The 11,243-nt window shown below is 51.4% G+C and overlaps 1 protein-coding gene across 8 annotated transcripts in view; it reads left to right on the top strand.

Moving 5' to 3' along the window:
* Positions 1–11,020, top strand: part of CYS1 (cystin 1) — a 21,216-nt gene extending 10,196 nt beyond the window's left edge. For all 8 annotated transcript variants that reach the window (XM_023533596.1, XM_023533595.1, XM_023533591.1 and 5 more), the window contains 2 exons: positions 6,447–6,499; positions 8,172–11,020. In XM_023533596.1, the coding sequence (XP_023389364.1) occupies positions 6,447–6,499; positions 8,172–8,277 (159 nt within the window). In that variant the 3' untranslated portion in view covers positions 8,278–11,020. The remainder of the gene's footprint in view (positions 1–6,446; positions 6,500–8,171) is intronic.
* Positions 11,021–11,243: the final 223 nt, after the last annotated feature.

Genomic DNA, 11,243 nt, shown 5'->3' with positions numbered 1-11,243 from the left:
TGCCCATCCCCGCCCCCCTTACAGCTCCCAAAGTGAGCTGCAGTAAGCAGGACCGAATTATATAACAGGATTCCTTTAAGGCTACATCAGCACTTAGTTGTTATATAACAGTAAAAATGAATAAAAACAGTTGAGAAATTGGGGGAAATTCTGAGATAGCATGGAATTTAGTGTTCAGTGTTTGAGTGCCTTGGAGACTTGAAAAGTGAAAATGAGAAGAAAAAGGAATGAATTCCCCCCCCCCCACGCACACACAATTCACTGAGTGTCATAGACTCTCAGGGCGCAGGGGTCACCTTCCCCTTTCGGTCATTTCTCAGGTATTGTTTGAGCACCTGCTATGCGCCGGGCATCACTCTGGGTGCTGGAGATGAGCGCAGATGGCATAAAGTCCTTGCCTTAAAGAAGTCCGCAGTCTGGTGCGGGGCGGGGGACGATGCCAGGCAGGGGTGGTGGGGGCGGTGATCGGCAGACAGGAGAATAATACAGTGTGGTTCGAGATCTGTATAGAGTCACAGGAGGAGCAACTGAGCCCTGGAGAAGAGGGGCCACTTTCCAGAAGGACAGCACTTGACTTGATTCTGGAAGGGTCTGTGGCATGATCCAGGCGGAGAAACGGAGAAAAGCGTTTGGACAGAGAGAACCTCACTTGCCAAGGGGTGGTGGCGGGGCCACCGGGGTCTCTGCGGATGTTGGCCGCTGTCCATAGTCGGGAGGCAGCCCCCTGTTCAGGGGTGGAAGCATTCCCACGGTGCCTTGCCGGATGCCAGGCCTCAGTGATTGCCACCAAGTGCTGGATATGGGAAGGTAGAAATGCAGTAGACAGGATGTCGCTGCAGCATGCACTGCCTTGAGAGGTGCTGACGAAACCTTGGCACAGGGGTCCGATTATCTACGGATCGGGCCGAGCCCTGAGTGGATTCTGCTGAGGGTCAGCAGCAGTTTGGCCAGAATGGAGGCTCCTCCACACCTGATACCTGGAGCCTGTTCCCAATGAGGGCAGCCCCAGGCCAAAGCCACCAGTTCAGATTCCCATTGGACTGCCTCCTACAGCCGAAGTCCAGGACCCTTTTACTTTCTTGACAGTTCGAGAATCACAGATTTCTAGAGCTGAAGGGACCTTAGTGACCATCCACGGCTACCTTCTCATTTACACCGGAGGCCTTTGGGCCCAGTGCGGTGACTGCCCGAGTCCCCAGTCAGAATCCGGATCCTCGCCGGGCCATCTACTTCCCGTGCAAGGATCTGGCCAGCATCACCTCACACCCCCTGCTGGGTCAGGGAGGCCACCCAGGGCGCCCCCTGCCAGTCCCTGAGTCTAGTTAAGTACTCAGTAAATGTCTCTTGACTGGAGGTTTGGAGGAATTACGTGAAAACGCCTGTGAATGAGCTTTATAAGGTGATAAAACGCGATATAAACGTATTGTCGTTTTCCTCCAGTCCTGCCCCCTTTACCTTCTCCACGTCTCCCCGAATTTCCTTCTCTTCAGAAGCACGTTCCTGAAGGCCGAGCCTCGTGGAGGAAGGTGGGGGCCCTAGCACTGGTGGTCTCCGGGTCAGAGCCTCCTATTGAAAAAGTCCTTTGTCATTTTAGCAATGCAAAACAGCTCTCAACAGCAGAGTCCACCTGCGCCCACAGCTCTTGCTGCCTGGCAGGCCAGTGAGTGCGGGCAACAGCGTCCTCTGGTGGTGAGAGGGCAGAACCTGATTGGCAAAAGGCTGAAGATTGCTGAGGCGGGGGGCTGAGGGCCGCCGAGGGCCAGGATACTGTTCTCCCTGCTGTAGGTGCTAAAATTTTCATACTGAAATGTAAGGAAACCCAAGCAAACAAACAAACCCAGGCTTCAAAAAAGGAAAATTCTTAGATGAAGAGGAAGGGGGAAGGTTGCCATGCAGTGGCGTATCCCTCAGAGCAGTGGTTGCCAGGTGGGCGGGCGGGGAGTGGTGGGGTTTGACCTGTGCACATACCTGTGAACCCATCGCATCGTCACTGTGTGATGGGTTCACAGGTATATGCACAGGTCAAACCCTACCAAACCGTATCCTTTAAACATCTGCTGCTTGTTCTATGTGGATTATATATACATATATCATTGGTATGTGCACATATATACCTATAAAGCTGTTAAGAATTAAGAGTTAAGGAGAGAACTCTTTAAATGGAAGAAGCAGCATATAATACACTTTGATAAGTAGATATGTGGTACGTTTTCTAAAAATTAACTGTGGATCCTTCACTTTTCTCAAAAAAAAAAGAAAAGAAAAGAAAAACCCTACCTGTCCGAGTCAGAGGAGACTTTAAGAGATCATCGCGTTCACCTCCTCCTCGTATATTCTGTGCTTCTGGTTTCTCAGGGCCTCCCTAGGGTCTCCAGCGATGACACGTCCTCGCCCCGCCCAGACACACTCACACCTCCGTGAGCTCAGCCCTGTTCTCACGACCCCAGCCCAGGCGCCACGCTCCCCAGGGTCCAGATGTCTGACCGCAGGGTGGCAGGCCGCCAGCCGGCCGGTGGCGGGAACTTGCGTCTGCACTAGGCCTGGAGCAGCCGCCAGGGGCTGCTGCGTTTTTGCTTTTCATCCAAGGTTCTCCGGCTGCTTCAGCAAGCTGTGTTTTTAAGAAGGCGTCTGACACATTTCCCATCTGAGAAAGTCAAGCTAAAGGCGAAAATTGACCAGAGAAAGGACCACACATTCAAATCGCAGGCACAGAAAGAAACACGGGTGAAAACTGAACAGATGTAATAAATCCGAACCGTCAGGGAAATTACGGCAGAAAGAGTATGACTTTCCTTCTGAACACAGCTTTAGGGCGTGCGGTTCAGAGACGGGATGGCGCGCCCGGTCATCCGTGCCCTGGGAGGCCGGCAGCGTGTCCCCGTTAGCAGTGAGCAGAGCGTCGCAGAGAAGTGGGGCCCAGGCTGATCGCGGAGACGTCTGATTCCAGTCTTGTGCTCTTTCACCCTGTGGCCCTCCTGATGGCAGAAACTATATCTGTAACAAGACTTCAGAATCTGGTGATGAAAGGAAAAGCCAGAGCAGGTGACAGCAAAAGCCAGTCCCAGCAGAAACCGACAAGAGGGAACTAAGGTCTCTATAGGATGACTTCATAAAAAATAGCCGAAGGATGTCTGGGCAGAAGTATTACTTTTCTTATGTATAACCAGGCCCAGTGACTGGCAGCTGTAGGGAAGCAGACTGGCGTCAATATAAGACAGAACTTGCGTACACCATATACCCAAGAGAATTGAAAGCAGGGTCTCAAGTAGATATCTGTATACCACGTACATAGGAGTGTTATTCCCAGTAGCCCAAACGTGGAAGCAACCCTAGTGTCCATCAACGGATGGATAAACAAAATTACAAACAAAATGGATAAAGGAAAAGGGGTATAGCCGTTCCTCAGTACATACCCACAGGGGATTGATTCCCGGGCCCCTGTGGATAGCAAAGTCCGCGGACACTCGAGTCCCTTATGTCAAGTGGTGTAGTATTTGCATAGAACCTATGCACGTCTTCCTATGTATTTAAGTCATCTCCAGATTACTTAGAATACATTACAATGTGAATACTATGTAAACAGTTGTTCTGCTGTATTGTTTGGGGCATAATGACAAGAAGAAAGTCTGTGTGTGTTCAGTGCAGACACAGCCATCATAGGCCTAATGATATAGGACGCGTCAGCAACAATGTTCGTTTTTTTCTGAGTATTTTCGAACTGCAGTTGGTTGAATCTGTGGATGCAGAACCCACAGATATGGAGGGCCACGTGTACATGCACACAATGGAATATGATTCCGCCTCAGAGAGAAAGGAAGTTGGCATAGGCTATGACATGGATGAACCCTGAACGCATTATGCTTAAGTGAAATAAACCAGACACAGGAGGGCAAGTGGCGTGTGATTCCCCTGAGGTGAGGTGTCGGAAGGGGTCAGATCCGCAGGACAGAAAGTAGAATGCTGGCACTGGGGCCGGGGGCTGAGAGTTGTGATTTAATGGGGACAGTTTAGGTTTTGCGACATGAAAAGAGTTCTTGAGATTGGTCGCACCATGTCGTGAATGTACCTAACAATACTGAGCTGTACACTTAAAAATGGTTAGGATGGTAAATTTTAGGTTATGTGTGTTTTGCCACAATTAAAATTTTTTTAATAAAAAAGAAAAGTAAAAAGAACTTTCAGATAGCCTGAGCCTGCCCTGAGCTAGAATGGGCTGCTTCCAGAGGCAATGGAGGTGAGAGAGAGAGAGAGAGAGAGAGAGAGGGAGAGAGAGAGAGAGATTGAGAGAGAGAGAGAGAGAGAGAGAGAGAGAGAGTCTTTCTCTCCTCTCTCTATTCTTCACTGCCCTGTCCCCATTCTCTGTCCCCCTTCCTACTGTGAATTCCTTGCTGACTTGGGAGTCATTTTTTCATCTTTATATTCTTCAAAGTCACAATGAATATTCAAAGAAATGTTCAGCGAATATCGACTCCCGTGATAAGATCAGCAGTCACCAGCAGCCCTGGTTGGCTCCTTGGGAACAGGGCTGTGCCCCTTTGCTGTGTGGCCACCCTCCGCTTGGAGATAATGCCAGGCAAGCAAGAACAACCTTTTCTGGCCAGTGCATGGAAATGAACTTGGTTTTGGGTCTGATGGTGTCCGACAGTAAAGGGAACAGAATTTAAGGCCCAATGAAAGTAAGGAGTCCAATAGTAGAGCCCTCCCTCATAGAGCTAGGACCCTCAGCTGAATTTAAGGCTGAATGATATTCCACTGTGTGTATCTCAGGGGACTGAAAGTTAAAGGGTGATAACACAGAAGAGAGCGGGGTGACAAAGCACTGAGAATTTATAAGCACAGTCTAGCCGCCTCTTAGGTTCGCAGCCCAAATCCACATTACCTGGGTGGTCCAAGACACCTGATTGCGTAGATTTAATTTCAAGTAGTTCCAGACTGGGAATGCTGCCTCAGGTGCCTGGCAAAAGCAAATGCATGTCCCCTCTGGAGGAAGTCATCGCTTAGGCCTCAGAGAATACCCACAGAGACATTTTCAAGGATAAGAAAGCAGCGAACGATAAAAAATAACCGGCTACCCAGGGAACTAAGGGAAAGGTAGAAGAAACGATAGACAACAAAAACAGGTCAATGAAGACTTTAGTTATTTGGATGACCAGACACAGATTGTAATCAACTATGTTTATTATGTTTAAGGAAAGTACTTGTAAAAAACAAGGACCTATAGGAAGTGACCTAGCGATTTGAAAAAGAAACAAATGGAGCTTGGAGAAATGGAAAATACAATAAATAAAATTAAAGATCTTGATGGTTTGGGTTACTAGATTAGATAAAGGTGAAGAGAAGATCAGTACCCTGGAAGATAGAGCTGAAGAAATGACCCAGAACACAGCACAGAGAGACAAGGATCTGATACAGGATCGCGCAAGGAAAAGGCCACAGCAAACCCAATATTGCTGTGAAACGATGAAAACTTTCCCTTTCAATAAAAGAGCAGGACAAAGGTGCGTGCCGTCCTCCCTGCTTTCCACTGTAGCGGTGGACGTCAAGCCAGTACGGAAAGGACAGGGGACATGTGCACGGACTGGAAAGAGAAAAATCAAATGGTCATTATTCCCAGCTAACGTGAATGGGAACAAAGGAAATCCAAAAAGAATCTGTAAATAAATTACACACACACACACACACACACACACATCTCAGTTCTATACCTGCAGCAACATGCAGGTAAAAAACTTTTATTTGAAAAGATAACATTGATAATAGCATTACAAGTATGAAGTATCTAGGAATTGGTCTAAAAGGAGATATCCATGGCCTCTACAGGGAAAATGATAAGACTTCTTAAAAGACATTAAAGAAGCCCTGAATGAATAGAGAAATATTCCCTGTTTATAAATCTGAAAACTCGTTACTATAAAGATATCAATTCTCTCTAAAATGATTTGTATATTAATACAACTCCAACAACATCTCCAAGGGGGAGGAGCTGAGTCCAATACATGTATATGGAAGTGCAAAGAACCAAGAATAGTCAAGACTCTTTCGAACAAAAGAAAAAAGGTGGGAGGAATCGCTTTAGCAGGCGTCAAGGCTTATTCCAAAGCTATGGCGTGCTATGTGCGTGCACCCTCGACTGAGGACCGAGAAGCACTGCAGTGCCTCGGGGAAGGCGTTCCGGGGCAGGTGGGGAGGTGGGAGATCGGGGTGCTGGCCAGGGAGCTGTCTGAAAGGCAGGGAGCCTGCGTGAGCTTTGTAAAATCACTCCCCTCTCAATTTCCCACCTGTAAAATGAGCAGGTGGAACTAGACAGCCCAACGGAGCCTTCTCAGCTCTGACTTATTTGGTCCTGGACAGGATGTGGTGCCATCGTCCGTCGGCAGGAAGCCCGAGCATGAGGAGGCTGCACCACTGACAACTTTTTGATGCCTCTTCCTTTTGTCCTTCTCAAGGTGTCCCCAAAACAGAGTGCTGAGGACCATCCAGGGAACAGCAGCATCTCCGAGTGAGTACACGGAATTCATCTCTGCCAGAACCAGGCTCTTCTGGTTCCAGCTGCTCCCAGAGCCCTCATGGCTCCCATTTTCTCCGGGCCGAAGCTTATTTCCCAGACGCAGCTCCCTCTTTAGAGGCAAAGCTTCACCCATCAGGGGACGGCCCAGTCCTGGGAAACTGCAGGTCTCTATCAGCTTGACCTTCCTCCTGAGAAAGGCCATGACCCAGGTCCTACAGGGCATGCCCACCCACCCACACCCACTCACTCACTCAGAAGGAGACACAGCCCTTGGCCTTCAGGAGAGTCCAGCCTAGAGGGGTGACAGTTGGGCTCCCGGTCCCATTCCAGTATTATCAAGAAAACACATTTAAAGACCATGGAGAGTATCGGCTGAGGACCCCAGGCCCAGAGAGCAGCCCTGGGCTGCAGGAGGCTTTCGGGGCACTAGGAGCAGCCAGCAGGAGGGGCACACTGGGGCGATAGGTTGGGATGACCCTGGCCCATTCCCACCTGGGCTTTCGTGTCTCTAATGGGGTGGCAGTGATCTGCCCCTCATCACTGGGATGCTGGTGACTGATGCTCAAAACCATGGATGTGAAAAGTTGTGAAAATTCTGGCTTCGAACAGCTGTTTTTATTACCAATTCTAAACAGTTTTGGAGTAGGAACCTTGCTGGTTTCCCTATTGAACAAACCTTTGCAGAGGTCATTCCCTGAAGAGTGAGGTCTCTTCAGAAGCGCAGGCCAAGGGAGGTCGGAGAGGGGACAGAGCAGCCCGAGGGAGCGGGTATTTAAATGGCTTGCAGCACCAGTAGGAGGACCCAGGAGAGGCGGAGGGGGGCTGCGTTCCAGGGGGCAACCAACGGAGTGAGACATGGAGGCCTGAGCGGCATCCTTTATTCAGGACACTGTGCTCAGGCTGGTGGCGCTTAGCACAGGGTCGGCAGAAGGGAATGGAAAGAGGGGTGCTTTGACATGTAAAGAGGGCCTCGGATGCCAGTCCAAGACCGCTGGCCATTGCTGTCAAGTAGGAGAATGCTGGAATGGCTCTGGGCTTTGGAACACCACTGTGACAGCAACAGGTGACACAGTGAGAACCTTTACAAGGGCTGTCCCTGCTCTCGCACCAGCAGCCAAGATCAAGAGCCTTACTCTGTCCTCCGGCAGCAGCTCTGGGGAGACAGCCTCCCCGTTCCCCGGCGCCCCCTCCCCAGAGGTGCAGGCGCAGGGAGTAAGTCAGCAAACGATCGTGGCGCCACAGCTCACTTTGCTGAGGGCAAGATCAGTGTCACATGCCGTCCATGCATTATCTTCTTTACGCCTTAGAACAAATCTGTGAACACAACTCCGTTTTAGAGAACAAAATCGTCACCAAGTTAGTAAGTGGCAGAGCTGGGACTTGAACTGGATCCTGCCACCCCGGGGGCCCTCACCCTTAGGTGCTGCGGGTGCTGGTTTTCTCGTGGGGTAAGGCCTTGGTGCAGAGGGCGGGGGAGATGAAGCCAGAGGACAGGCGGAGGCTCCCGTGAGACCCAGCAGGTGTCCCCGGGGCAGTGGCTTTGGTTTCGGTTTTAGGATCGGGAAGAATTCCGCGCAGGGGCCATGTGATTGTCCAGCAGAGATAACCACTCTGAAGGCGACGTCTTGCCTCCTGACCTGCCGTCTGTGTTTCTGGCCCGCAGAGCCCCAGGCAGCAGCCACAAGAGGCCCGAGAGGCAGTCGGCCATCTCCTACGACTACGCGGAGGAGGAGCTGATGGCCAGCATCGAGCAGGAGTATTGCCGCTGAGGCACTCCTCCGGGCCGGCCCCGCTCTGCCGGGCCTGTGGGAACCCGGGCTGGGGGTGCGCGTCCCCCTGCCCCGCCTAGCGCTCCAGCCAGAGCGGAGCTGCTGCCAACATGCAGTCACTCTGGGTCCTTCAGATCGGCCTTTTCAAACCCAGTCAGCCAGTCCTGAACGTGGCGGCTGCTGGTCATCGTGCCTGCTGGCGAGAGGTGGTCCGCTGTGCAGACCCAGGCCGGAAGGAGGCACCTGCCTCTCCTCTCAGTCTCTGGGAAGCTTCTGTCTAGAGGTTCTGCTGGAGCTTGAAACACTCCCCATTCTGACAGCCCACTGTCCATCTGGGCTGACACGGGGCCCAGGGCACTTCGGGAAGGTTCCACTGTGAGGGTGCACCCAGGCGGTGCGCCCCGTGGGGCTGGAGGGAGCTACCTTCAGTTCTGTGAGTGAATCTGCGGGCGATGTTGAGATGCAGGCTCTGGTTCTGTGGGTCTGCGGTGGGCCCGAGCGTCTGCATTTCCAACCAGCTCCCAGGTGAGACCCCAGCTGCCAGATCCCAGCCACACATGGAGCAGCAAGGACTGAGCATGAACTTCAGACCCTGGTGCAGGCAGGTGTCAGAGCCTCGCCCTGCCCTCCCCGTGACAAGATGTGGTGGGGCGGGGCGGCACCCGCTGGCACCCCACTCCGATCCTCGTTCTTGCTCTAGCTGGCAGCCACTTTCCCTTTCTGGGCCTCAGTTTCTCCCTCTAGAAAGTTGGTCCCAGGGGCTCTTGGGGGCACTGTCCCACTCCAAAACCTGGATCAGTGTTCCGGGCTTCCGTGCCCTCCCTCATTCCCACGCCCTGGGGCACAGCACTGCCTCCCCTGTGGAAGGTGTGTGCCAGTCCCACCCAGAAAGTCTTCGAGGTCACCTGCTCTCACCTGACGAATGCCTGATAAGAGCTTTTTACTCTCTTCCTACCCTGTGGAAGGTAGAAAACCATAGTAGTGAGGCCATCAGAGCCTTAGAATGTTCCGGGCTGACGGATGAGAAAGCCGACTGGCCGAGGACCCCCACAGGGCCAGAATCGAAGCTTGACTGGGAGGGGACTTCCGCCGTGGGCCGGGCGTGGCTGCTCTTGGGACGCTCAGGGAGGCCAGGAGGCAGGCCCCCCACCTCCAGGGCAGCTGGCGAGGCCGAGGCAGCTTTTGCCCAAGCCAGACTAGGTCCCCACTTGTCTCAAGTTGACCACTACGCAGTGGCCTCCCTGGCGTCGCCTGCAAAATGCAAGAGCATTTCGGAAATCGAGAAACAGCCACTTGGCACTGTCCCCAGACGCACAGGCCAGCTGCTATCATGGACAAGCGGGTGTTTCCATGAAATTTTATTTGACAAGAGTGCCTTCGATCAGATGTTCCACAGCCGGGGGGTTTTCTGCGAAGTCAGAGGATGGTGCGATGGAGCCCAGAAGGGTTGGCTCAGCACCTCCGCAAAGCCAGAGCGGTTTCTTTGGATAGAACCATTAAAGCTGTTACCATTTTAGTAATACAAATGCTCCTTCTAAAGGAAGTTAAAATTTTATTTCTCACAACCAGATGCATCAGGCCTTGAATTTAATGATAGAAAATGTTTACCATTTGACATCATTTTGTTAAAATGGAACACATTCAGCTGGTTTCCAAGAGAAAGATGACACATCTGCTTTTTCCAGTGGAAACCTCTTAGAACCCTTCATGAGGTAAAAGGGCTAAAAAAAAAAAAAAAAAAAAAATCCCTCGCTTAGTAATACTTTGTCAATGTCAAAGTGAATGCACTTCATCAAAGCTAAGAAGTCACAGCAGTTATTCTCAGGCCTTTTTGTTACCTGAATTCAGAGAAAGCGTCTTCTGCACAGCAGCTACCCAGATAGCCATGTGTGCCTGCTGGGAAGTGCTGCCCATTGTCACCGTGGGATGGGGACAGACTGAGTGTGCGCCAGGAGGGAGGGTGTTGGCAAGAGGTACAAAGATGAACGTTCTGGGGTCTGTCTGTGATAGAGGCATTTTTATCTAAGTCACAAGGCTGGAAAAGACCACCAAAGTTGTGAAGCAGAGTAGGAAAAGGGTCAGGGAGGAGGGAGGGACCAGCAAAGGGTCAGGCAGCGAGGCCGCAGGGAAGCGTGAGCGTGCAGCCTGCAGGGAGCCACCCAGCGCCAGCGCCACCAACCGCAGATACAGCGACTGAGAACTGAACACATCTCTGACATCCATGCAGCTCCTCCAGTGGGGTGTGGATGCCGTCCCAGCCAGCGTGGGCTCAAGAGGAGGCCCCCCGGGGAGCAGGAGCGAACCCTGTGGCTCCATCATGTACTTTTAAAGCCTGGGCTGGGGATGGTGGGAGGAGGGCAAGAGGCACAGGGAAAGCTGGAGGACGAGGGACACAGGGTTACGCAGCACCGTGAGCCTCTTCTGCCAGGACCGGACCCAGCATCAGAGTGGCCAACGCAGAAGTAGTCTCTTCACACATTTTTTTCCAGCATGAACCCTACGAGGAATCTACAGGGTACCCTGAGAGCAGAACAGAACCCCAGAAAACAGAGAGGAGGAAGGTTAGGTTGCGCCAATATACAATGACTTTTGTAGATTATTTTCTGAAAAGTGACTGGATGTATTATAGTGCAATTAAATGACACATGACACAAGTCCAGTTTGCAAATCAAAAGTTGTATATGATTCAAAGTTACATCACACATATTCACTTAAATAATAAAGTCTGTTACATAAAACGTAATTCCAGAACATTTAAAATTTTATTACTGAAACTGCTTAAAAGGCTCAAAGTCAACAAAAATCAAGCAAAACTGCTCAGGAAATAAAGTGCACTGGGGGGACGTGCTGCACGCGCTCTGCTCGGACACACAGAGCGGCCGGCAGAGGGTCCCCACGCCGAAGCCACCATCACGCGGTGCTGGTTCTCAGGACGGGACATTTCGGACGAAACGGTTTCCCAATTT

The sequence above is a fragment of the Pteropus vampyrus genome, unplaced genomic scaffold (assembly GCF_000151845.1).
Source record: "Pteropus vampyrus isolate Shadow unplaced genomic scaffold, Pvam_2.0 Scaffold105, whole genome shotgun sequence".
NCBI lineage: Eukaryota > Metazoa > Chordata > Mammalia > Chiroptera > Pteropodidae > Pteropus > Pteropus vampyrus.
Note: the sequence above shows the minus strand (reverse complement) of the source record. Positions and strands in the feature narration are given on the sequence as shown.